This window comes from Saimiri boliviensis, chromosome 5, assembly GCF_048565385.1.
Source record: "Saimiri boliviensis isolate mSaiBol1 chromosome 5, mSaiBol1.pri, whole genome shotgun sequence".
NCBI lineage: Eukaryota > Metazoa > Chordata > Mammalia > Primates > Cebidae > Saimiri > Saimiri boliviensis.
Genome location: NC_133453.1, coordinates 124,895,383 through 124,922,544, shown reverse-complemented (window position 1 = coordinate 124,922,544; position 27,162 = coordinate 124,895,383). Strand labels below are relative to the sequence as shown.

Sequence of the window (27,162 nt, the reverse complement as noted above, 5' to 3'; positions counted from 1 at the left end):
CCCGCCCCCGCGCTCCCCTGCTCGGCTCTGGGCCGCCGCCTCCTGGGGACCCCGGGGCCAGAGTCCCGCCGCTGCCGCTGCGATGTGGGCCGCGCTGCCGCTGCTCTGCGCCGGGGCCTGTCTCCTGGGAGCCCCGGCCCGCGGCGCCGCCGAGCTGTCGGTGAACTCCTTAGGTACGCGGAGGGGGCGCCCTGGGCCGCGGGGAACCGGGCGGAGCTTTCCCGGGCGGAGGCCGGGGCTCTGCGCGCTGGCGCAGGAGGGGGTCTCGGAGCGGGCCCGGAGGAGCAGGGGGCGCGTGTCGGGCGGCTCCCCAGCCTGGAACACCGAAGAGCCCGCGCTCCTTCCGCCCTCCCCTGCTGGGGACGCGGAGTGTCGCAGAGAGAACTCTGATTGTCCCAGAGGTGAGCAGGGACTTCCCAGCCTTCCTGGCAGCTTCCCCGGGACCTGGCACCCAGGGGATCCCCGTAGTGTCGTGGGGTCCCATCTGCCGAGCGGGCTGCCCGGGCTGTTTGGAGGAGCGGATCCCTGGGCAACGGCACCAAGGAAAGCACTGAGGCCAGCAGCGCTTTTCCCGCACCCCAGGGCCCGTGCTGTCAGGCGGAGCCCAGGACTCCCCTTGCTGCCCAGGTCGGCTGTGACTGCAGCTTCCGGCTGCCCTTGCACCCTGCCTGCTGCCCGGGCTCAGGCACCTCCCGCCCCCCAGCTGAAGGCAAGGAGCCTGCTCTTCCCTACTGTCCCCTCCTTTCCTGCAGCCCCTGGTCCCAGCCTCAGCCCACAGGCTCTGAACTTAAAGACCACCTGCCCCCTTCGCAGAGAAAAATAGCCAAAAAAAACTCGAGGAGCCCAGAACCTAGGGAGGGGGTGCCCTGAGCTCTGGAGGAACGGGACAGGGCTTTCCTCCAGCGACAGGCTCAGGGCATGGGACAAAGATCACTGAGGCTGAATCTCAGCCAGACGGTTGCCTTATTCCTTCCCACCTGCTTGTAAAAGAAAGCACCCCCAGCCTTGTAAACCTCAGGGGGCCCCCAGCTCCAGGTCAGTTCCCGCCTAAGGAAAACCCCGCCCCCCTCCAACCGGCTGTGTGGAGGAGGCTGGCACCGAGAGGCTGTCTGAATTCCAGAGTAGGGCTTGGCAAGCTTTTTCTGTAAGGCACAATGGCTCACGTCTGTAATCCCAGCACTTTGGGAGACCGAGGAGGGTGGATCACGAGGTCAGGAGATCCAGACCATCCTGGCCCACACGGTGAAACCCCGTTTCTACTAAAATACAAAAATTACCCGGGCGTGGTGGCGCACACCTCTAGTCCCAGCTACTTGGGAGGCTGAGGCAGAAGAATCTCTTGAAACCAGGAGGTGGAGATCACTCCAGCCTGGGTGTGTGGGTAACAGAGTAAGACTCCATTTAAAAACAAAAAACAAAAAAACGGGGAATACTGCAGTTTCCTGTCACCTGCTCTAAATCCAGGCAGGGCATACATCATGGCACTTTTAAAAGTCCTAACGAGACTGAAATGGATCTATTTGAGGGTAGGGCACCATTCACTAGCAGATTATTCTGGCCCCAGAATAATCTTCCTAGAGGCAAACTGGTAGTCAGTTGTCCTAAACTCGAACCCTGCCTCCAAGCCTTGTCCTGAGTTGAAGACTGTCCTCCTCTAAAACCTTCAACTGCAGTAGGGCCCTTTATCAAGGTTTGGAATCCCCTGAAACCCTAAAAGGACCCATGTTGGGGAAATGTGCATTTTTTCCCCTGGGAAATTGGCCGTAGGATGGTCTCTGGAACAGGTTCGAGACCCAAAAAAGGAGACATAAATGCTGTGTGGTAGTCATCTTCACACTGGAGGTGTGGGTCTCTGGGGGAACACAAAGATATTCTAACTGATGCCGGCACAGAGAGTTTTCTGGGAATCCATTTACAGACCTTTTATTTCCAAATGTCCTCTTTGCTAAAACTGGGAGATAGCCTCTGAAGGCAAGGGGGGGCCTCTTTCATCTCATTCAATCTGAACCTGAACCCATGGGTATAAAAACAATAGGAACAGCTGGGCGCGGTGGCTCACGCCTGTAATCCCAGCACTTTAGGAGGCTGAGGCAAGGGATCATCTGAGGTCAGGAGTTCAAGACCAGCCTGACCAACATGGTGAAACCCCGTCTCTACTAAAAATACAAAAATCAGTCAGATGTAGTGGTGAGCACCAGTAATCCCAGCTACTCGGGAGTCTGAGGCAGGAGAACTGCTTGAACCTGGGAGGTGGAGGTTGCAGTGAACCAATATTGCACCACTGCACTCCAGCCTGGGCGACAAAGCCAGACTCCATCTCAAAAAAAAATAATAAAAAGGAAGAAAGGGCTGGGCGGGGTGGTTCATGCATGTAATTCCAGCACTTTGGGAGGCTGAGGTGGGCGGATCACGAGGTCAGGAGATCGAGACCATCCTGGCCAACATGGTGAAACCCCGTCTCTACTAAAAAATACAAAAAAAAAAAAAAAAAAAAAAAAAAAAAAAAAAATTAGCTGGGCATGGTGTCACGCGCCTGTAGTCCCAGCTAATTGGGAGGCTGAGGCAGGAGAATTGCTTGAACCCGGGAGGCGGAGGTTGCGCCACTGCACTCCAGCCTGGCACCTGGCAACAGAGCAAGACTCTATCTCAAAAAAAGAAAAAAGGAGAGAGATCCAAGATGGCTGATCACTAGCAGCTCGGGATTGTAGCTCCCAGTGAAAGCGCAAAGAAGGAGAGGACGCCACACCTTCACATGAATTCTTGTTGCTCACGCACCAGGAGATTCCCAGCGGAGGAGCCCCACGGGTCGCCAGCGCGACTCTTGTGACCGGCGAGGCGGTTTTGCCGGCGCCTCGGAGCGTCGGTTCTCGGTGCAGAGTCGGAAAAGCACCATCGATCTTAACGCCGCTGATTTAGTCGGTGCAGTGGGTTGCTCAGATTTCGGCGCTGAGAATCAGTAAGTTGGACGTCCACTCAGAAACCCAATTACAAAGACGGTAATTATAAAGACCACAGATGGATAAATCTACAACGAAGGGAGGAAAACGGTCAAAAAAGGCTGAGAATACCCAAGATCAGAACGCCTCTTCCTCAGCTGAGGATCCCAGTTCCTCATCAGCAACGAAACAAGGCTTGATGGAGAACGAGTGGGTTCCAATTACAGAAGCAGGCTTCAAAACGTGGATAATAAGAAACTTCTCTGAATTAAAAGAACTTGTTATAACACAATCTAAAGAAACTAAGAACTTTGAAAAAAGGTTTGACGAAATGTCAACAAGAATACAAAATTTAGAGAGGAAAATAAGTGAATTGATGGAGCTGAAAAACACAATACGAGAACTACGTGAAGTATGCACAAGTTTTAACAGCCGAATTGATCAAGCAGAAGAAAGGATATCAGAGGTCGAAGATCAACTCAATGAAATAAAACAAGAAGACAAGACGAGAGAAAAAAGGATAAAAAGGAACGAGCAAAGTCTCCAAGAAATATGGGACTATGTGAAAAGACCTAATCTTCGCTTGATAGGTGTACCTGAATGTGACGAAGAGAATGAATCCAAGCTGGAAAATACGCTTCAGGACATTATTCAGGAAAATTTTCCCAGCCTAGTAAGGCAGGATAATATTCAACTCCAGGTAATACAGAGAACACCACAGAGATATTCCTCAAGAAGAGCAACTCCAAGGCACATAATCGTCAGATTCACCAGGGTTGAAATGAAGGAGAAAATACTAAGGGCAGCCAGAGAGAAAGGTCAGGTTACCCACAAAGGGAAGCCTATCAGACTTACAGTAGATCTCTCAGCAGAGACCCTACAAGCCAGAAGAGAGTGGGGACCAATATTCAACATCCTTAAAGAAAAGAATTTTCAACCCAGAATTTCACATCCAGCCAAGCTAAGCTTCACATGTGAAGGAAAAATAAAGTTTTTTGTGAATAAGCAAGCACTCAGAGATTTCATCACCACCAGGCCTGCTTTGCAAGAGCTTCTGAAAGAACCACTACACATATGAAAGGAACAAACAGTATCAGCCTTTCTAAAAAAATTATCAAAAAGAGCATCAATATAATGAAGAATTTACATCAACTAATGGACAAAATAGCCAGCTAAAGACAGTATTAAACTCACATATATTATTATTAATTCTAAATTTAAATTGACTACATCCCCCAATCCAAAGACAGGCAATTTGAATAAAAAACCAAAACCCATCAGTATGCTGCATCCAGATCCATCTCACAGTCAAGGATACACAAAGACTCTAAACAAGGGATGGAGAAAGATTTACCAACCAAACAGAGAGCTAAAATAAATAAATAAAAAGCAGAAGTTACAATTAAGCAACAAAGATCAAAAGAAGCAAAGGACATTATATAATGATAAAAGGATCAATGCAACAACAAGAAGAGCTAAAGATCCTAAATATAAACGCACCCAATACAGGAATACCTAGACATATAGGACTTATGAAGAGACTTAGACTCCCACATAATAATAGTGGGAGACTTCAACATTAATATTAGACAGATCAATGAGACAGAAAATTAACAACGATATTCAGGTCTTGAACTTAGATCTGGAACAAGTAAATGTAATTAACATTTATGGAACTCTCCACTTTAAATACACAAAATATACACTCTTATCAGTACCACATCATATCAATTTAGAAGTTTAAATGAAATCTTGGTTGGCTCCTTGTTTGTTATTCTCTTCCCTCATTTTCTTTCATGTCTCCATTCTTAAAGACAATTATAGGCATACCCATATTTAGACTGCATTCTAGCCTGGGCAATAAAGCAATACCCCCATCCTCTCTCCCTCTTTCTCTTTCTCTTTCTTCCTCTTCTTTAAAAAAAAAAAAAAAAAAGAAAAGAAAGCCAATCCAACCAGAACCGGGTTGTATTTTATGGTAGGAGAGTGCCGGGCCTAAAAAAAAAAAAAAAAAAAAAAAAAAAAAAAAAAAAAAAAGAAAAAAGGAAGAAAGAAAGAAAGCATGTTGAGTGATAGAGCACCATGGGATTGCACGCACAGAAAGGAGCACGAAGAATTAAACGGCATCGCTCTTGAAAACTGCCTCCATTTCCAGCTGCCTGTTTGACCAGGGTTTCCCAGCCCTTTGACCTATAAGAAGCAAAAATAAGACCAGAATTAATGCTGACCCTTTTCTCAAACAATATTCACTCCTGAAAGTAGAAATCCATTGGGGTGGTTGGGAAGTAGAGTCCTGTTTATCTCCGTAAGAGATACATTTCCGATACAATTTTACTTTTGATGTTTAACAATTGTTTTTCATAATGTATAATACATTTAAAATGTTTTAATCAGTTGGGACACTAATAATAATTATGATAACTCAATCCAGAATAAATTTTTATAGTAGTCACAGATGTATGGGTCACAGGTAGTGTGACCCATACATATCATTTAAATTTATACTTTTTGTTGTTATGGAAAAGAATGAGAAAGTGATCAAGCATAAAAATTAGGATAAAATTGGCTGGGCGCGGTGGCTTACGCCTGTAATCCCAGCACTTTGGGAGGCTGAGGATCACGAGGTCAAGAGATCGAGACCATCCGGGCCAACATGGTGAAACTCCGTCTCTACTAAAAATACAAAAATTAGCTGGGCGTGGTGGCACACGCCCGTGGTCCCAGCTACTCGGGAGGCTGAGGCGGAAGAATCCCTTGAACCCAGGAGGCGGAGGTTGCAGTGAGCCAAGATTGCGCCACTGCACTCCAGCCTGGCAATAGAGCAAGACTCCGGTCTCAAAAAAAAAAAAAAAAAAAAAATTAGGATAAAATTAGGATAATATTCTGCCAGGTGGGGATGGAGCTAGGTGTTCAAGGAGAAAAAGAAACTCTGTAAAACATTTGATTCTGTTTTGTTTTGTATTTTTGAGTTGGAGTTTCACTCTTGCCACTCAGGCTGGAGTGCAATGGTGCAGTCTCGGCTCACTGCAACCTCCGCCTCCCAGGTTCAAGCGATTCTTCTGCCTCAGCTTCCTGAGTTAGCTGCTATTACAAGTGCCCACCTCCACGCTCAGCTAATTTTTGTATTTTTAGTAAAGAGAGCGTTTTGCCATGTGGGCCAGGCTGGTTTTGAACTCCTGACCTGTGGTGATTAGCCCCGCTTGGCCTCCCAAAGTGCTGTGATTATAGGCGTGAGCCACTGCACCTGGCCTAAATAGCTTACTCTTTACAGAGAAGTTTGTTCATGTTATTGATGGCGGATATCAAATCATCTTGGTATTTAGATTCTACTGTTCCACTGGCGGGCTTTAAAAGAACGATATAACAATCTTTTTTTTTTTTTTTTTTTTTTTTTTTTTTTTTTTTGAGACGGAGTTTCGCTCTTGTTGCCCAGGCCGGAGTGCAATGGTGCGATCTCGGCTCACCGCAACCTCCGCCTCCTGGGTCCAGGCAATTCTCCTGCCTCAGCCTCCTGAGTAGCTGGGATTACAGGCACGCGCCACCATGCCCAGCTAATTGTTTGTATTTTTAGTAGAGACGGGGTTTCACCATGTTGACCAGGATTGTCTCGATCTCTTGACCTCGTGATCCACCCGCCTCGGCCTCCCAAAGTGCTGGGATTACAGGCTTGAGCCACCGCACCCGGATTATAACAATCTTATTGTTAGAGATTTTTTTTTTTTTTTTTTTTTTTTGAGACAAAGTCTCCTGTCATGCAGATGGGCATGCAGTGGCCCTATCACAGCTCATTGCAACCTCAACCTCCTGGGCTCAAGCGATCCTACCGCCTAATTTTTTATTTTTTTGTAGAGACAAGATCTCACTCTGTTTCCTTTCCCCAGCTGGTCTAAAACTCAAGGGATTCGTCTACCTCAGCCTCTCGAAGTACTGAGATTATAGGCTTGGGCCACAGTGCCAGGCCTTACGTTTAAATCTCAATATTTATAAGTTGGAATATGTCTTTGGAGGTGTTCAAATTTAAGATGAAATGTTTAGGCTGGGCATGGTGGCTCACGCCTGTAATCCAAGCACTTTGGAGGCCAAGGCGGGCGGATCACCTGAGGTTGGGAGTTCAAGACCAACCTGATCAACATGGTGAAACCCCATCTTAAAAAATTTAAAAAAATGTTTAAAAATTTTAAATTAAAAAAAAGGAAAAGATGAAATGTTTAGATAAGAACATACATGGAGAAATATGGCAGGAATCCAGAAACAGCTGGCTGACCTGCTTTCTAAAGTTTTTCATTTATCTTGTTTGTTCTATTATGTTGTTGATACATAATATCTGTACGTATTTGGGGGGGGGTACATGTGAGGTTTTGTTTTTGTGAAGTCTCGCAGGAACGCAGTCTTATCCATTAATGTTCACACTCTGTGGCTGCTTTTGAGCCACAGGGGCAGAGTCGAGTAGTTGTGGCAGAGACTATATAGGCTGCAAAGCCTGAAAGATTTACCACCTGCCCCTTTAAGGAAAAAAAAAATGCTAGCCCTTGGAGTAGATAGGTTTTTTTCGTTTGTTTGTTTGTTTTTCCTTGAGACGGAGTCTTGCTTTGTCACCAGGATGGAGTGCAGTGGCACAATCTTGGCTCACTGTAACCTTCGCCTCCTGGGTTCAAGCGATTCTTCCACCTCAGCCTCCCGAGTAGCTGGGACCACAGGCGCGTGCCACCACACCCGGCTAATTTTTTTATATTTTTAGTAGAGATGGGGTTTCATCATGTTGGCCAGGATGGTCTCGATCTCTTGACCTCGTGTCCACCTGCCTTGGCCTCCCATAGTGCTGGGATTACAGGCTTGAGCCACCGCGCCCGGGCCCCCCCACCCTTTTTTTTTTTAAGATGGCGTTTTGCTCTTGTTGCCCAGGCCGGAGTGCAATGGCACGATCTTGGCCCACTGCATGCTCCACCTCCCGGGTTCAAGTGATTCTCCTGCCTTAGCCTCCAAGTAGCTGGCATTACAGATGCCTACCACCATGCTCAGCTAATTTTTTGTATTTTTAGTAGACATGAGGTTTCTGTATGTTGGCCAGGTTGGTCTCGAACTCCTGACCTCAGGCGATCCACCTGTGAGGGCCTCCCAAGGTGCTGGGATTATAGGCATGAGCCTCTGTGCCCAGCAGTAGGTTTTTAAATTAACTTCTTACTGAAATACAGCATCATACAGAAAAGGGCGCAAATTACTGAGTATGCGTTTCCACCAATTTTCATAATCTAAACACATTCGGGTAACCAGTACCCAGATGAAGAAACAGAACATGAGCAGCACCCTAGAATCTCTTTCTATGCCCCACCCAGTAGGCATAACCACCATCCTGACTTTTATTTTATTTATTTATTTATTTTTTTTTTTTTTTGAGGCGAAGTTTCGCTCTTGTTACCCAGGCTGGAGTGCAATGGCGCCATCTCGGCTCACCACAACCTCCGCCTCCTGGGTTCAGGCAATTCTCCTGCCTCAGCCTCCTGAGTAGCTGGGATTACAGGCACGAACCACCATGCCCAGCTAATTTTTTGTATTTTTAATAGAGACGGGGTTTCACCATGTTGACCAGGATGGTCTCGATCTCTTGACCTCGTGATCCACCCGCCTTGGCCTCCCAAAGTGCTGGGATTACAGGCTTGAGCCACCGCGCCCGGTCTCCTGACTTTTAACACCATTGATTAGTAGTATATAGTTTGTCACATTAATTTGAAGTATGAAACCACGAAGAGTTGGGGTTTCTTTTTGCGTTCCGCATTATATAAAAACATTTTTGGTGTTTAAAATTTAGCCTAGTTTTTGAAATGCAAATCAGCTCTAAAGTGGCCTACTTTGCTATAGACTCAACATGACTGTGATACGCCCAGACCTAATTTTTGTTTTCTTTTTATAGAGAAGTTTCACTTCAAGTCATGGATGGCTAAGGTCAGTGCTCAACTTCTTCTTTCTGAACTTTTTCATTTCACAAAGTTTCCTGTTATTAAACCACACTGTACCAGATTTGAGACAATGAAAGAGGGAATTTCCAGCTTTGCCTAGTGGGGTCTTTCTAGACGTTGAATTGGCCAAACACTGGGAAACATACAATTAAGTAAACTCCTTCCAAATAGCGGTCTCAGGTGATGAAACTGGCTGGCAGCCTTTCAAGCCCTGGGATTCATTTCTGTATTTTGTGTTCAAAGCACATTGTGGAGTATGTAAATTAGTACAGCCACTATAAAGAACAGTATGGAGGTTCCACCAAAAACTAAAAATAAACTACCATATGACCCAGCAAGCCTGCTACTGAGTATATATCCAAACAAAAGGAAATTAGTATAATGGAGAGGTATCTGCACCCTCGTGTTTACTGAAGATGTAGTCACAATAGCCGAGACATCGAATCAACCTATGTGCCTATCAACAGGTAAAACAGACTTGGTGTATATACACAATGGAATATTAGTCAGCCATAAAAAAGAAGGAAATTCTGTCATTTTCAGCAACATGAATGGAACTGGAGATCATTATGTTAAGTGAAATATGCATGTTCTCATTCATATGTGGAAGCTAAAACAGAGGATCTCGTGGAGAAAGAGTATAAAAGAGACTATAGAGGCTAGACTGGGGAGGGAAGGGGGGTTGAAGATAAATTGATTCATGAGAACAAGAATTTTTTTTTTTTTTTTTTTTGAGATGGAGTTTCACTCTTGTTACCCAGGCTGGAGTGCAATGGCGCGATCTCGGCTCACTGCAACCTCCGCCTCCTGGGCTCAGGCAATTCTTCTGCCTCAGCCTCCTGAGTAGCTGGGATTACAGGCACGTGCCACCGTGCCCCGCTAATTTTTTTGTACTTTTAGTAGAGACGGGGTTTCACCATGTTGACCAGGACGGTCTCGATCTCTTGACCTCGTGATCTACCCACCTCGGCTCCCAAAGTGCTGGGATTACAGGCTTGAGCCACCGCGCCCGGCCCAACAAAAAATTTTTTTAACTTTTTTTTTGAGACAGGGTTTCGCTGCTGTTGCCCAGGCTGGAGTAAAATGGCGCAATCTCGTCTCACTGTAACCTCCGCCTCCCAGGCTCAAGCCATTCTGTGCCTCAGCCTCCAAAGTAGCGGGGATTACAGGCACCCACCACATGGCCAACTAATTTTTGTATTTTTAGTAGAGACGGGGTTTTACCATGTTGGCCAGGCTGGTCTTGAACTCCTGACCTCAGGTGATCCACCTGCCTCAGTCTCCCAAAGACTGCCGGGATTATAGATGTGAGCCATCGTGCCCAGCCCAAAAATAACTAGATAGAAGAAATGAGACCTGATGTCCAACAAATCAGTAGATTTGACTGTAGTGAGCAATAATTTATTGTGTATTTCTAAATAGCTAGTAGAGAATCATTTGAATGCTCCCAGCATAAAGAAATGTTTAAAGTGGTGGATATCCCAATTACCTTGATTTGCTTATTACACATTCTATGAATGTATCGAAATATTACATGTACCGAAAAAGGTACATCTGTTGTATGTGAATAAAAATATTATACACATTTAAAAAAAAAAAAAACCGAAGCACCTCCACAGCCTTCTTCTTTAGAAAGAAAGAAAGAAAGAAAGGAGGAAAAAGCCGGGCGCGGTGGCTCAAGCCTGTAATCCCAGCACTTTGGGAGGCCGAGGCAGGTGGATCACGAGGTCAAGAGATCGAGACCATCCTGGTCAACATGGTGAAACCCCGTCTCTACTAAAAATACAAAAATTAGCTGGGCATGGTGCGTGCCTATAATCCCAGCTACTCAGGAGGCTGAGGCAGGAGAATCGCCTGAACCCAGAAGGCGGAGGTTGCGGTGAGCCAAGATCGCGTCATTGCACTCCAGCCTGGGTAACAAGAGCGAAACTCCGTCTCAAAAAAAAAAAAAAAGAAAAAGGAGAAAAAAAAATGGTAAAAATAAAAATAAATTAAAAATAAATTTTAAAAATTTTTAATTTTTTTAATTTTAAAATAAAAATAAAATAAAAAAACCAAAGCACATTGTGTCCTGGTCACAAAGTCAGCTGGAGAACACCAATGCGTGTGCTTTTGGAATATGGTGATTTTTGCCATAAACTTGGCGTCCAGGAATGCATGTGCCAGGTCTGTTCACCAGTTCCTCTTGGACACAGGTCCATGAAGACAGGGTTACTTTGTAACTTCCCAAATTTCTCAGCAGAGAGGAAGGGCAGCGCCCCACCCATTAACACAGATTTGGCCTGAGAATCACAGCAGAAAGAAAACGTTCCTCCCTCCCCTTATGGAAACAAAAAAGTCTCCCTCTAGGGAGCCGCACCCTGACTTGCTGCCAGCCTGTTTTGTTTCAGCATCATAAGACGTACAGCCGAGAGGAGGAGTACCACCACAGGCTGCAGACGTTCGCCAGCAACTGGAGGAAGATAAACGCTCACAACAACGGGAATCACACATTTAAAAGTACGTGCACGCCTTCCTTCCTGGAAGTTACCGACTTCCTACCTAGTCAGTTACCGACCCAGCCCACGGAAGGGCCACTGGGGCCTTGTGGGTGGAGGGAGCGGAAGCCTGGGCTCTGAAGCGTGTTTGGCTGACCTCTGACTGTGGCTCCGCTGTCACTCCCTGTGTAATGTGGGATTATAAATTTGGGACAATGCCAGTACTCCTGTGAGTGGTTCTGAGGTTTACAAGAGGCTCTATAGAAGCCCCTGCCCGATTCCTGCCATCTGTGGGTTCAGCCTAGAAGCCAAGCTCTGTCTTTGCATTGTTGCAGGGGATGGGGCCTCTTCAGACACGTGCTCTGAGCCCGTGAGCGAGCAGCCCCTGGGAACATCTGCTTTCACTCTGAATTAATTTCACCAGAAACCCACACACACATCTGGCGTATTTGCTGAGGACTCTGAGAAATGTTGGTAATTGACTAAATTGGGAATATAACCATCAAGCATGAGCTGGAAGGAAATGGGCTTGAGCCTCGTTTCTGCCCAGTCCTAGCATGTGACCTAACATGGGCAGTAAAGCAGAAATGAGGCCGGGTGCGGTGGCTCACACCTGTAATCCCAGCACTTTGGGAGGCCGAGGTGGGTGAATCACATGAGGTCAGGAGTTCAAGACAAGCCTGACCAGCATGGTGAAACCCCATCTCTACTAAAAATACAAAACTTAGCCAGGCATGGTTGTGGTCACCTGTAATCCCAGCTACTCAGGTTACAGTGAGCTGAGATCGCACCACTACAACTCCAGCCTTGGAGACAGACCAAGACTCAGTCTTTAAAAAAAAAAAAAAGAAAAAAAGGCAAACATGATTACACACCCCATCCCGGGACTGTGTGGAGACCAAATTAGGCAGCAGGCAGGAAGGCTCCGGCACTGGCGAAATGCTTCTTTACCTAGCCATCCATCCTGGTCAACATGGTGTCACCAGGGCAGTATCTAAAAAAGTGAGTGCCCAGGCCCCACCCGAGACCAACTGTATTAGCATCTCCGGAGTGCGGCCCAGACTTCTATACCATTGAGAAGCTCCTCAGGTGTTTTAGAAGCACCGTGAGGGCTGACCTCAGTGTACTGAATTATATTAAATACAGAAATTTAAAGGAGATGAGTTGCCATGGCTCTAAATAGGACACAGGTAAACAGGAGGTTTCTTCATTGTTTCTTATTTCTTCATCAGTGAGTCGCTAACTGTCTCTGTTTTTGTTTTTATTTTCTCCTTCTCTTTTTTCAGTGGCAGTGAACCAGTTTGCTGACATGAGCTTTGCTGAAATAAAACGCAAGTACCTTTGGTCAGAACCTCAGGTAGGTATAATTCATTGCAACCAAATCTGAATCTTTTTACTGACACCTTTGGAATAAATGTGGCACCTGCTCTGTTCTAGGCAGATTCAGTCCCATCCCCCAAATGCAGCTGAGGGTGTCCCCGGATTCTTTGGGGGAACCAGAGGAGTCAGCTCTCAGCAGTCCCTCAGCCCAGGCCCATGGCAATGTGGACCCTTAACTTAGGGCTACCAGATTAAAATATAGATGCTCACTTAAAAATGAATTTCAGATAAGCAACAGGTAATTCTTTAGCATAAGTATGTTCTCAGTATTGCACAGGATGTATTTACAGTACAGTTATTCATTGTTTACCTGAAATTCACATTTAACTAGATGAGCTGTATTTTTATTTGCTACGTCCGTCTACCCTGTCCTAAGGCTCTGGGCCCTCAAGGGGACATGCCATTTAGCATTCGGGACCCCAGACAGGAGAGGGAAGTCTCTGACAGCTGCCGCCTTCTTCATCCTCTCTTGGAGTTTCTATCTTTATACAGTTCTTCCTGTTGCTGTCAGAAAGGTTTTTAGTTTTGGTTTTGGTTTTCTTCCTGAAAATAATGTGTTTGGTTGTTCCAGAATTGCTCAGCCACCAAAAGTAACTACCTCCGAGGTACTGGTCCCTACCCACCGTCTGTGGACTGGCGGAAAAAGGGAAATTTTGTCTCACCCGTGAAAAATCAGGTATGCCTGGCAATCTCCATCCTCTCCCCGAAAACAGCCGCACTCCCAGACAATACACCAGGAAGAGCCACTCAGAAGGTCCACAGAGCCACGGGAAGCACCTCCTTGCCTGTTTTCCCTCCATATCCCTGCAGCCCTCTTCCTTTGAAAGGCTGGGGAGGTCGCCAGTTCTCTGAGCCGCTGTGGAGGATGCAAAAGCTCCCCTTTGGTCGGGCGCGGTGGCTCAGGCCTGTAATCCCAGCACTTTGGGAGGCCGAGGCGGATGGATCACAAGGTCAAGAGATGGAGACCATCCTGGTCAACATGGCGAAACCCCGTCTCTACTAAAAATACAAAAAATTAGCTGGGCATGGTGGCGCATGCCTGTCATCCCAGCTACTCAGGAGGCTGAGGCAGGAGAATTGCCTGAACCCAGGAGGCGGAGGTTGCGGTGAGCCGAGATCGCGCCATTGCACTCCAGCCTGGGTAACAAGAGCGAAACTCCGTCTCAAAAAAAAAAAAAAAAAAAAAAAGCTCCCCTTTATTGGGCTAAGGTGTATGCCGATCCTTCCAGCACCCCCCACCTTAAGAGCTTCCTTCCCCATACTCAGATTTCCCTAGTGGGAAATCCCGGGTCTCTCCTACAGAGCCATCCAAAACATCTGTCCCCCTTGCCCATCCGAGAACCCCATACGTCTCCTCTTCCCGCCTCCATCCTGTCCGAGCCACCAGGGTCCGGCCCCTGCGCTCGGTCGCCGCCGCCCTCTGGTTAGTCCAGTTGTCCTGCATCAACAAGCTTCTCGGAGCAGAGGCTGGCATCCGTGGCCCGCGCTGTGGGGCACAGTGCCCCTGCAGGGCACAGTGGGCTTGACAAGGTGAGAGGCCCCGCCTTCCTCCATGGAGGAGCTGGAGGGTCTCAGCGCAGGCCTGTCCTGGAGAGTCTGGACCCTGCCCCCACTGTTCTCCCTGCCTGCTGCGGCCCCTCCCTCCCCTAGCAGTGAATGTGTCTCGGCCTCCTTTAGAAAAACACGGACCTCTGGAGACCAGGAAATATGAGGGGAAGGTTTCCTTCCTGGAAACTCCTGGCTTTCCATTGAAAGTCTCCATGAGCAATGTTTTTTCACTTTCTTTTTTTTTTTTTTTTTGAGACGGAGTTTCACTCTTGGTTCCCAGGCTGGAGTGCAATGGCACGATCTCGGCTCACCGCAACCTCCGCCTCCTGGGTTCAGGCAATTCTCCTGCCTCAGCCTCCCGAGTAGCTGGGATTACAGGCACGTGCCACCGTGCCCAGCTAATTTTTTGTATCTTTAGTAGAGATGGGGTTTCACCATGTTGACCAGGATGGTCTCGATCTCTTGACCTCGTGATCCACCCGCCTCAGCCTCCCAAAGTGCTGGGATTACAGGCTTGAGCCACTGCGCCCGGCCTTTTTCACTTTCCGAAAATCCGCACAACACAGCTTTAAATCCTCCCAGGCTCGCGGCCTTCCTGGAGCCTGCCCAGTGTTGGATGTTTAACTAGCACCCAGGAGCCAAAGCAAGCTCCCCTGGCAGCAGGAGGCGGGGGAGAAGCCTGCCTTTGCCCCTGTGACCCTAGGGCTGCTTTTAGACCCTCTGAGAACCACAGGACAGTTCAGAGCAACACACAGTAAGGGTGGCATCGTCAACCTGCTCACACTTGGATGGGTGGGAAGGGGAGGTCCAGCAATCATTCTCCAGGGCCTCCTATTAACTGCTCCCGGGCCATCAGGCAGGACCAAGCCAGCTGGGTCGGGGTGGAATGAGGTGCTTCCTGCTGCAGATGTGTGCCATCTCTTACTGTGGCCGCTGTGTGGGGACAGGGACGGACAGCAGCCACCACAGCATCCAGCAGCTCAGCACCCCCCTTGAGAGTTTCTGTCTTGATGGAGGGGGAGCCTGAGAGGAAGGGAGGTTTGCCTGAGATCCAAGCTCAATAAGTGATGACGGAGACTCAAAACCAGGCCCCTTCCCCAAGTCCAGCAGCCGAGGCTCAGCCCACCCACCTCCTTCAGCAGTGAGTGTGCTCTCACCAGACCGACCCCCTCCTTCCACCGACTGGAGAGGGATGTGAAGGAAGAGACTGGGGGAGGTCAGCGTGAACCTGGGGTGATGATATGGGGGGCAGGAAGCGGGCGTGGAGACACAAGTACAAGATGGAAGACTGATCCAGACAGGCAAGGAGACAGATGAGCCTGGGAGAAATCCCAACAGCAGCCGCCAGCACTGTGCCCCCAGGGACTGCCTGACCCGCAGGACCTGACCTAATGCTGCGAATGCCCCGCCTTCACCAGCCCTGGCCATTCCCACTTTACAAGCGATGAAGTCAAGGCTTCAAGAGGGGAAGGGACCAGCCCAGTCACCCATCTGGTGTCTGGCAGAGCTGGGATGTGACCCAGGCAGGCCGGCTACAGCCCCCAACCCCTATCCCTCATCTTATTCTGGAGGTGTTGTGAATAAGGGGGCTGGGCAGCAGCAATGAACCATCAAAAGGTGGACAGAGCGGGTCCCCCAGAGTCTGGGGTATCAGGGCTGAGTGGCGTTGTCTGGCAGTGAGTTGAATGGCTGAGGCTGAGTGGAGGCTAGGGTTGGGGGAGCTGTTAGTTTAGCAGGACTATGGACAGAACGAGATTGGAGGTGGAAAGGCGAGAGAAGGTTCTAGAAACGGAACTTTGGGGCATCCTTCTGCGGGCAACAGTGGGGAGAAGAGCCAGCTGAAGATCGAGCAGAAGGAGGGCCAGAAGATGCAGAATGGGGTGGGCAATCAGGTCCTCGCAGGACGGTGGGGACTGGCCACCAAGGAGCAGGAACTGGGAGTCCACAGGCGCTGGTCAGGCGCTGCCTGCTGCTTCTGCTCCTCTGCAAGCCTCTCAGGACTTGTGAGGCTCAGAACGCACAGATTTGGAACAGGGCTTTGTAAACTATCAAGGCACATGGGGACTCGGGCTCTGGCAGGGCTGTCTCACGGTGTCCCTGTCACTCACGTCTTCTGCCCTCCCCTGGCCTTTCCAGGGTGCCTGCGGCAGTTGCTGGACTTTCTCCACCACGGGGGCCCTGGAGTCTGCAATCGCCATCGCAACTGGGAAGATGCTGTCCTTGGTAAGAAATCAGCACGCGGGTCGCCCCCTGCAGAGGACACCCCAGCCTGCTGCAGAGCAGGCCTGAGCTGTTGGTCTCCCTGGGGCACTGGTTACGGGCGCTGTTTCAGGCGGACCCAGATGCGCCAGCCTTGTGGACACCTGGCCTAAGAATTTCAATCGATGCTTCCCCGGGAAGGATCTGAGTTTATTAAGGCACTGGCTCAAGGGCCCATTCCCAGGTAGATCTGGGTGGTCCTTAGCTTGACAGCCTGGGGCCTTCCCCGAGGAGGAATTCAGAAAGGCAGACTCTGCCTGGTGGGTATCTGCCTAGAAGATACGCCCTTCCCAGCAGCCCCAGTTGTCTTCATAAGTGAAGAGCCGGGACCTATCCATCCCTTCGCCCGCAAGAGAGGGCTGAGGCATCCGAAAGAACTGGCCTAGTCTTTGCCTCTGTGTAAGAGGAGGGTGCACAGCAGGCCTGGTGCAGCCGTGAGGGCCCTGGGTTGAGGACAGGTGGGGGCAGAGTCTCTGGCTAGGCCTGTCTCCCCCATCCTATACACCGCCATGTGACCCCACGCTCTGCTCATGTGGGCACACCTATAGGCCAGGGGCTCAGACCCAGGAGCATTTGCCCCCTCTCACCTTCCCTGGCTGCCCCTGCTTCCTGAACCCCTCCCGACATGTGCCAGCTGCTGGGCTGGCACTGCAGGACATATAGCAACTGTCCCTGCCCTTGCAGAGTTTGTAATCTGGTCACCTTGACATAGCACTGATGGGACCGCAGGTATGGCTCAGCCGGGGAGGCTCAGCGCCTCGTGCCAAAGCCTCGATGGCTTCTCAGCCCGCAGCTCACCGGGTGTGTCCTCCTTCCAGGCCGAACAGCAGCTGGTAGACTGCGCCCAGGACTTCAACAATCACGGCTGCCAGGGGTACGTCCCTGACCAGGAGGGGCCCAGAACCCCTCCGCGTTTCCCACGGATCGCTTCGACAGGACCCAGTGTGTGCCGGCTCTGCCCCAGATACGCGCCCACCACTGCCCCGGGCGGTGGCACCACGGCCTCTGTTGCACAGGCGCGGTCGCCTCACACGGCCAGGTCTCAGCCGGGACAGGGCAGAGCTGGACCCCGAGCCCAGGCCTCTGTCCGCTCTCCACTGTCTCACCTGGCTCTCACTCCACAGCGAGGTCAGCCTCACCCGCCACCAAGGCCTCTGAAAGAGTGGCCAACGGAATTAACAGAGGGAGCAGCACCATTACCCATCATCTCCAAACCCGAGGTCCACGCGCGGAGGCAGGGTTGGCCTTTCGATGAACTCGCTGAAGTTCAAGCCTCCCCAGCTCATGGTGCCCTGTGAGGGGGAGGCGACCGTGGATCAGGGCTGGTCCTCGCCTGGGCCTGCTTTCCCGGCCCACTCTAAGCAGGCTGCCAGGAGTTTGCCGACGTTTCTGCAGTGACCCCAGCGCTCCCTTCATGCAGAGCTCTGGGACAGTTCTGTGGTGTTAGCTCACCTGGCATGTGGTGTGCATAAAGCCAGGCCCTGGGGCGCCCTGCCTGGCTCTCCTCCACCTCCCTGGGGACCATCCCTCTCCCAGGCCAGCCCCTCTGAGCCGGCTCTTCCTCCTGCAGGGAGCCGTGCTGCGGCAAAGTGAGTCCTGGGAGCCCGGGGTGAAGTCACAGCCTGCTAGGTGTCCCTTTCCTCTCCACAGCTTAGAAACCCCACCCATAACAAAAATCTGACATTTTGGCACTCTGAGGTCCCACTGTTTTTTTCTCTTTTTTTTGAGATGGAGTCTCGCTCTGTCCCCAGGCTGGCATGCAGTGATGCGATCTCAGCTCACTGCAGCCTCCGCCTCCTGTGCTGAAGCCGTTCTCCTGCCTCAGCCTCCTGGGTAGCTGGGACCACAGGCCTGCGCCCACACCCAGCTAACTGCATTTTCAGTAGAGACGGGGTTTCACCATGTTGGCCAGGCTGGTCTCCCACTCCTGACAGGTGATCCACCCGCCTCGGCCTTCCAGTGTGTTAGGATTACAGGCGTGAGCCACCGCACCCAGCCTGTTCTGCGAAGGAGTCTGCTCCTTCTCTCATTCATGCAACGAATGTCATGAAGCACCCGCTGTGTGTAGGCACTGGGGATACAGCGCGCAGCAGAACTCAAGGAGCACGCATTCTGCCAGGCTCAGACGGGCCACGGTCAAGGCTGGGCTAGGTCAGACGGTGCTGAATGCTATGGAGAGAAGCGGAGCAGGGACGGGATTGCTGGGCAGCTGTGGAGTTTTTATTTATTCGGGGAGGCCTTGTGATGTAGACAAAGACCCACCTTTGTAACCACTTCCCAGCTTTGGCTCTGTGGCCCTGGGCAGGTTATTTTGCCTCGGCAAATGACAGCATCTGTCATTTGCTGGCACCTCTTTGCCTCTTTGCACCTCTTTGCCTCGGCAAATGACAGCATCCACCCCATGGGATCGACATACGGGGTCAGGGAGTGTCGTCTGGGAAGCACCTGCCCAGGGGGCGTAGCCATGGCGATGACAGTGCCCTGGCTGATGCTGTTGACCGTGGTGTGGGGCTGTGGGCTCCCGACAGGGCGGCTGGCCTTGAGGGGTCCCTGTCCCACTGAGGCACATTTGGCCTGCTCCTTGGACTCCGGTAGCCTCCCCTGAGTTTCCTGAGTCTCATCCCAAGGCCTCTCAGAGACCCTATCTGCCACTGGGACCTGCCCAACCAAAACCCCAGCCTGCCAGGGCAGACATCTTGCCCGTGCCAGCCCCCGTGGGCCCCACCTCTATCAGAGCGACCCCAGGTGGGCTCAGCGGTGTGTCCTTCTTGCAGGGGTCTCCCCAGCCAGGCTTTCGAGTACATCCTGTACAACAAAGGCATCATGGGTGAAGACACCTACCCCTACCAGGGCAAGGTAACTCTGGGCAGCCTCCGCTCTGTCTTCCCAAAGCACAGCGCCCCTAGCTTCACTCCCTCCCAGCCTCAGAAGACATCCCTTCTCCCCGCACCTCCCTCCTGCCAGAATTCTCACGGTTGTCTGTGCCGTCCACATTCTTCCTGCCCTCATCCAGCTACCCGAGCCCACTGTTCTCACCAGCCCAGGGACCTCTCATCACCTCGCCCCGTGCCAGCTCTGTGGCACCGTCTCTCTCCTTCCTGAGCCGGCCTTCTCAGTACCCCTCCCTCCCCACCTTCCTGCCTCCTCTCCCTCCTGCTGTGAACGCCATCCTCTGGCCTCTCCCCTCTGTGCAGTTGGCCTCTTGCACTAAGGACCCTCTTGGGGCCCAGCCCCGGCCTTCACCCTACCAAGGCTGCTGGACCTCCCCGCCATCACCTCCACCCAGCCTAGCCAAAGCCGAGCACCATTGCTCCTCCCCATTTCTCCTTGCACTGGCCTCCCTCAGACTCTGCTGGGTGCCCACAGTCCTGTGGGGCCCAGCCCTCCCTGCTGCCAGCCTGCGGAGCCCACAGACCTCACACAGCGCCCTTAGCCCATCCGTGTTGCTGACCACTCAGACCTGGGCTTTTCCACTCCATGGAGGGTGCCCTCCCTAGGCCTCTCGGACCCGGCTCCTGCCGCGATCAGAACGCTGCAGAGGGTCCCTGCAGCCTTCGGGAGAAAGCCAGACTCCGCACCACTGTCCCTGTCCCATCTCCTTCACTCTCCTGCCTCGCCCACAGGCCTCATGCTCGTCCCTGAACACCAGCCCTGTCCCTTGTCCCACCACCTCTCCTGCCTTGGAAGGGCTGCGCTTCCCTCCTTGTGACCTTACCCCTGCACCTGCCTCTCGCCAGCGTGGTTTCCTGGGCTGGGACTGTCCCACTTCCCTGCCACACAGGCTCTGACTCAGCCTCCACTTCTCAGAGAGTTTCCTCAGCCCGGGTCAGGCCCCTCCCCAGGCTCCCACCATACACCGTGTGCCCACCTCTGCCAAAGCTGGCACGGGACCACCTGCCACCAGACCCTGAGCTCCTTGAGAACAAGGATGCTCTAATTCTCTCTGAAGTGATCCCACCCCCAGGCCCTTGCACATCTTGTTTTGCTGAGTAAATGTTATTGAACTGCATGGGGATGTGAGACTTCAGGTCCCTCACCTCTATTTCATGCCCTTTGCACCCTCAACAGGACAGTGACTGCAAGTTCCAGCCCGGAAAGGCCATCGGCTTTGTCAAGGATGTCGCCAACATCACAATCGTGAGTGCTGATCCCCCTCTGGGATGGGGAATGCGTTGTGCCGAGGAGGCCGCTGTCACGCTGTCGGATGGCCAGCAGGCCCAGCAGGGCAGCCCTCTGGCAGCATGTCCTGTGGTTGATGAGTTCAGATCATTACTGGATTTCAGTCGCCATGACGGTGGCAAGGTGGGCGATGGGAGGGAGAGCACAGACTGGCCCTAGGCGATGAATACTATTATTGCCTCAACTGATAGATGAGGAAACCGTGGCTCCGAGTGGCAGGCACTCTGGTTCCAAACTCCAGGTCTGCATACACCTTCCCTGTATTTTCTTGCCTGTAAAATGCAAGCAATTGTTGACCTCTTGCAGAAGACAGCATGAGCACGTGCTTGACACAGCGTATGTGGGACTGACGGTACGTGTGTGTCACTCAGGATGAGCCAGGCGCTGCTGCAGTAACAGCCACACCAAATCTGCATGGCTGACAACAGCCAAACGGGGTGTGGCACTCCTGCACGGCTTAGGGAGGGGGGCGTGTGCTCAGTGCCCTTGGCCTCAGCCTGGACAAGAGGGAAACAGAATGGTAACTGACGCCCCAGCGCTAAAGCCAAAACAAGTGGCCACGTGGACCTCACATGAATAGGAAGTGGTAGTCTCTGCCTGCTTCTCCCAGAGAGAACTGGAACGTGAGAGCGCCCTCAGGACTCCAGTGTGCATGTGTGCAAGTGTGGGAGGGTGTGCGTGTAGAGCGGAGGCATAGCCCTCAGGTTTTGTGTGTGCCCACGAATATATGTGCAGTTCACAAACGCGCTGTCTGTGTAATGACAGCAGCTGCCATTTCGTGGAAGCATGTGCCAGGCTCTCAGCAGTACCAGCTTAACTTGATGGAGTACTTCCAGGCACTGTACCAACCATCAACCTCCAGTATCCTCGAGACTCGTGCTGGCCCTAGATGAGTATGTTTATTACCTCATTTGATAAATGAGGCTCCGAGTGGTTCAGTAACACGCCCAAGGCCACAGAGCTGGGAAATGGATGCCAGATTTGAACGAAGGGTATGTCATTGCAGAAGCAGGGCTCAGCGCCTTGACAACATACAGCCCACACCCGGCGCTCAGGATGTCACTGTCTTCAGAATGTAGCTGTTGTCACTCAGACTGGCTGCTCTGGGCCATGATATCTCACTGGGAGGGGAACTGGGGGCTCAGAGGTTTCCCTTTGCATGGTCCCCAGGAGACAGGTGACAGCTGCAGGGCTCTGAAGGCCAGAACTGGCATTCAGCCATTTTGGGCAGGGCCACGTGGTGGAAATGTGCCACCTGCAGCAGCCGTCACCCCTGTGCCGGGCCAGCCTCTGTGCCCTCCGTGTCTCAGATATGCCCCAACCTGTCGGGCCCATGAGGCCTCGTCCTCGGACCAGGAAGGAAGGCACTCCCCTGCCAGGCAGCTGCTTGCTTTTCACAGCTGAGTCTCTGTCCACCCCTCCAGGGAGGCAGGACTGAGGGAGGCTGGGCGTCCCTTCCTCCTGCCCCTGCTTCCCTTCAGCAGGGCCCTGGCCTCAGCGATGGTAACTTCCACCCTCATTTCGACTCCTAGAGGTCTCTACGTCAGCGCACCCTAACCCAGCCGCCCCATCCCCGAAGCTCTGGGACCCGCCCTGCTGATACTGTTGTAGTTGGTCTGGGGCGCAGCCTGGACTTGGGGGTTTTTTAAGGTTCCGCATGGGGTTCTGACTGCTGCTGTCACCTGGCCTCTGAGCTCATTTCAAAGCTGCAGCCTCCAGGAAGCCACCAACTTCCTGCCACCTTCCTTCCCCCTTGGAGGGGACAGGTCCTACTCAGAAGGCACACAGACCTCGCTGGGTCTCCTCTTGTTCCCACAGCCAGCTGGGACCTACCTGTCCATGGTTTATCACCCCCACGTTCTACCAGCGGGGCTTTGTAGACTGGGTTTATGGGTGCAGGGAGTCCTGGGGTGGCAGTAGGGACATCATGCCCATCTCTGCACCCCTGAGAGCTGCTGGCCCAGGAAAGAGCCTCGGCGAATGACGGAAGGAGAGAGTCTACGCTGAACGCCATAGTCCCTGTCGCAGAGGGTACAGGGTTTCCTAGGAGCAGAGTTGGGCAGAGGAACGAGAGATGGCCAGACAGACTGAGCCGGAGACCAGAAGGGAGGGAAGCTGCAGGGGAGCTCGTTATGGCCATCCACGCCGCTCTGGGCCTCTGGCGCCTCGCTGGAGGCAAAAGGCTGTGCTGTGAAAGGAGCAGGGGTGACAGTCGGGTCTTGCCTCCACAGTATGACGAGGACGCAATGGTGGAGGCTGTGGCCCTCTACAACCCCGTGAGCTTTGCCTTCGAGGTGACTCAGGACTTCATGATGTATAAAAGGGGCATCTACTCCAGGTGAGCTGGGGTCCCGGGAGCCAGGAGGGACAGTGGGGAGGGGCTGGGTGGGCCTCCTCACACCCCTCTCGTGAGACTTGTCGCAGCCTAGACTCCTGGGTGTCAGGCCCCTCGTGACACCTGCCAGGTGCTGGGCGCTTTACACCCCTCCTCAGTTAATCCTCACACAGCCCCAAGAGCCAGGAGCCACGGCCTCTTCTCACGGCAAAGGAGTGGGAAGTTCAGAAGGGTTACAGCAGACCCAAGCCACCTGGTTACAGCAGACCCAGGCCAACCAAGCCAAAATGTGAGGCTCTGTGCTCCTTAACAGAAGACCTGCCTCCAAGTTTAAAAAAACCATATTCAGGCCGGGCACGGTGGCGCATGCCTGTAATCCCAGCACTTTGGGAAGCTAAGGCAGATGGGTCACCTGAGATCAGGAGTTCGAGACCAGCCTGACCAACATAGAGAAACCCCATCTCTACTAAAAATACAGAATGAGCCGGGCGTGCTGGCACATGCCCGTAATCCCAGCTGCTCAGGAGGCTGAGGCAGGAGATTTGCTTCAACCTGGGGGAACGAAGGTTTCAGTGAGCAGAGACTGTGTCATTGCACTCCAGCCTGGGCAACGAGCAAAAGTCTGTCTCAAAAAAATAAACAGGCCGGGCGCGGTGGCTCAAGCCTGTAATCCCAGCACTTTGGGAGGCCGAGGCGGGTGGATCACGAGGTCGAGAGATCGAGACCATCCTGGTCAACAAGGTGAAACCCTGTCTCTACTAAAAATACAAAAAGTTAGCTGGGCATGGTGGTGCGTGCCTGTAATCCCAGCTACTCAGGAGGCTGAGGCAGGAGAATTGCCTGAGCCCAGGAGGCGGAGGTTGTGGTGAGCCGAGATCGCGCCATTGCACTCCAGCCTGGGTAACAAGAGCGAAACTCCGTCTCAAAAAAAAAAAAAATAAATAAACATAAAAATAAAATAAAAACCATGTTCAGGCCAGGCGTGGTGGCTCATGCCTATAATCCCAGCACTTTGGGAGGCCGAGGCGGGCGGATCCCTTGAGGCCAGGAGTTTGAGACCAGCCTGGCCAACATGACTAAACTCCGTCTCTACTAAAATTACAAAAACCATATAGCCGGGCGTGGTGGTGCATGCCTGTAATCCCCGCTTCTCGGGAGGCTGAGACACAGGAATCACTTGAACTCAAGAGGGCAGGAGGTGGCAGTGAGCCAAGATCGAGTCCCTGCACACCAGCCTTGGGGACAGAGGGAAGCTCTGTCTCTAAAACAGAAAAAGCAAACCCATGTTGAAAAATTTGCAGATGTAAAATAGGGAGGAGAGCGCAGCAGCCTCACACAGCAGGGTTCTGTGCTGGAAGAGTCATCCAGAAACACCAGGCTCACCCGCACCTCTTAGCCCGCCTGGTTTGCCCCCTCATTTCCCTCCCTTCGTCAGCCTGCCCGTTAACACCGCTCAGGTCTGTGCCCTCGGCTCCCTCCCTGAGGCTCCGCCCCAGCCACCAATGTCCTCAGGCCCCTAACACCCGCACACACTGGTCCAACCGCCACTAGGAGCCATCTGCCTTCTGAAACCCTCCTCTTGCCACACCAACCTTTAAACACAGCAGCGTCCCTGCTGTCCCAGGGTCCGAGCCTGGCGGGGACCCTCATGATCTGGTCCTCCCTCTTTCTCCACGCTCATCTGCCATCAAACTCTGTCCCTGACATTATACCCTGCAGCCCCACCCCAGCTGCACCATTGCACTCCGCGGTAGACTCCACCTCAAAAAGAAAGAAAAGAATCTTCTCTCGGTGATTCAATGTGATTAAATCACCACCTTACAGGCCTCCCTGGTCCCACGTGGGGAACACTGCTCTAAAGCACTTGAAGAGGCATCGGATGGGACCGTCATTGCTTTTATTACCGCCCCCCGCCCCATGATGGCCTCGTTTTTAATTTTGTTTTCCAGTACTTCCTGCCATAAAACTCCAGATAAAGTCAACCACGCAGTACTGGCTGTTGGGTATGGAGAAGAGAACGGGATCCCTTATTGGATCGTGAAAAACTCTTGGGGTCCCCAGTGGGGAATGAACGGGTAAGCAGCTTCCAGGTCCCACTGCAGGGAGGGGTGCGCTGCTGAGGCCTGGAGGTGCGTCTCTTCCACCGCAGAGTTACAAGCCGCTCAAAAGGCCGGGCGCGGTGGCTCAAGCCTGTAATCCCAGCACTTTAGGAGGCCGAGGCGGGTGGATCACGAGGTCAAGAGATCGAGACCATCCTGGTCAACATGGTGAAACCCCGTCTCTACTAAAGATACAAAACATTAGCTGGGCGTGGTGGCGCGTGCCTGTAATCCCAGCTACTCAGGAGGCTGAGGCAGGAGAATTGCCTGAACCCAGGAGGCGGAGGTTGCGGTGAGCCGAGATCGCGCCATTGCACTCCAGCCTGGGTAACAAGAGCGAAACTCCGTCTTAAAAACAAAACAAAACAAAACAAAGTAGCTGTGTGAGGGCCCAGCCAGGCTAAGAAGGGGCCGTCGGTAAATTTTCGGGAAAAGCGGGATATGGATCATTCATTTAGCAGCCAAGGAGAGGGAAGCATGAATTACTCACGAAGTCAGGTCAGCGATTTACTGCTGGTCAAATAAGCTGAATGCTGCTGTTCCATGAATAAATTCAGAGGGTCACATCCCTGGAGTCAGCTCTTGGTGAGCAGTGGAACATTCTAGAAAGGCCTGTGGTGAGGAGACCACCGGCCGGGCCTCAGCTCCTCTCTCTGCCCAGGTACTTCCTCATCGAGCGTGGGAAGAACATGTGTGGCCTGGCCGCCTGCGCCTCCTACCCCATCCCTCTGGTGTGAGCCGTGGCAGCCGAGCGCAGACTGGCAGAGCAGGAGAGGAATGGGCAGCCAGGGCCGGGGTGGAGATCCCACCCTGGAGGAAGCTGCGGGGAGACGGACCGGGCTGCCCAGCTTTCTGTCCTCACCTCCGTGCACAGCCTGGGAACCTACAGAGAAGGAGTTCCACCATGAGCTCACCCGCATCTGTGACCCAGAGGTCACCAGCCGTGTGCCTTAGTGTCGTTCTTAACAGACCCAAACCACGTGGACCACGAATATTCTTTCTTTCCAGAAGGGCTACTTTCCACACAGAGAGAACGCTCCGTGCACTCTCTTTTCTGTATTCATTGTTCAATAAACACTGAATGATCACCTCCCTGACGGAGCAAGCTGGTCACGGACCGGGACTCAGACGGGGTCCGTCCTGGACGCTCAGTCCCCCAGGAGGGAGGCGTCACGGGGTGCCCAGGCTCTGGCTGGGAGGCTGGTGGGGGTGCTGGTGGTACTGTCCACCAGACGGGGTCTCCAGGAGGAAGAGCAGGTTTAATTTGATACCTTGACTATTTGCCCCCAACCTGAGTGGGGAGGTGGAGAGGAGAAAAACCGGCCAGGCTGAGGCAGAGGCAGGATTCAAGCCCACGTGGTCAGCCCAGAAGCCCGCACTTCTCTGTGTGGCCACCCCAGTCTCAGCTGCCGACCCCTACTCACACTCTGCCCCCCACCCCCACATGGGACGGCCCAGCCCTTCCTCACCAACCCCTTATTTCAAATGTGCCCAGATGCTCCGATCACTTCCACGCCACCGTTTCCCTTGCTTGTCTTTTAAGAAATCTCGATCTGCCGGGCGCGGTGGCTCAAGCCTGTAAGCCCAGCACTTTGGGAGGCTGAGGCGGGTGGATCACAAGGTCAAGAGATCGAGACCATCCTGGTCAACATGGTGAAACCCCGTCTCTACTAAAAATACAAAAAAAATTAGCTGGGCATGGTGGTGCGTGCCTGTAATCTCAGCTACTCAGGAGGCTGAGGCAGGAGAATTGCCTGAACCCAGGAGGTGGAGGCTGCGGTGAGCCGAGATCGTGCCATTGCACTCCAGCCTGGGTAACAAGAGCGAAACTCCATCTCAAAAAAAAAAAAAAAAAAAAAAAAAAAAAAAAAGAAATCTCGATCTCTGTTTAGAGAGCAGCCATGAAGTTGCTGCTGCTTCCAGAAGCTTCTGGGCTCTGGGCTGTCTGTAGAACAAGGTGGAGCCCACCAGCTCTGTCCTGTGGTTCAAAGACTT

The 27,162-nt window shown here is 52.2% G+C and overlaps 1 protein-coding gene across 2 annotated transcripts; it reads left to right on the top strand.

The window, feature by feature from the left end:
* The first annotated feature begins 12 nt into the window (after positions 1 to 12).
* Positions 13 to 26,264, top strand: CTSH (cathepsin H). Of its 2 annotated transcripts, none has more exons than XM_003921697.4 (12): positions 13 to 173; positions 8,845 to 8,876; positions 11,281 to 11,389; positions 12,654 to 12,724; positions 13,319 to 13,423; positions 16,432 to 16,518; positions 17,373 to 17,428; positions 19,329 to 19,410; positions 20,623 to 20,691; positions 22,965 to 23,071; positions 25,018 to 25,143; positions 25,829 to 26,264. In XM_003921697.4, the coding sequence occupies exons 1-12, from the start codon at positions 83 to 85 to the stop codon at positions 25,902 to 25,904; spliced, it is 1,011 nt and encodes a 336-aa protein (XP_003921746.1). In that variant the 5' UTR covers positions 13 to 82; the 3' UTR covers positions 25,905 to 26,264. The 2 variants fall into 2 exon arrangements, with proteins under 2 accessions (XP_003921746.1, XP_074256014.1); XM_074399913.1 differs by lacking the exon at positions 13 to 173 and adding an exon at positions 350 to 401.
* Positions 26,265 to 27,162: the final 898 nt, after the last annotated feature.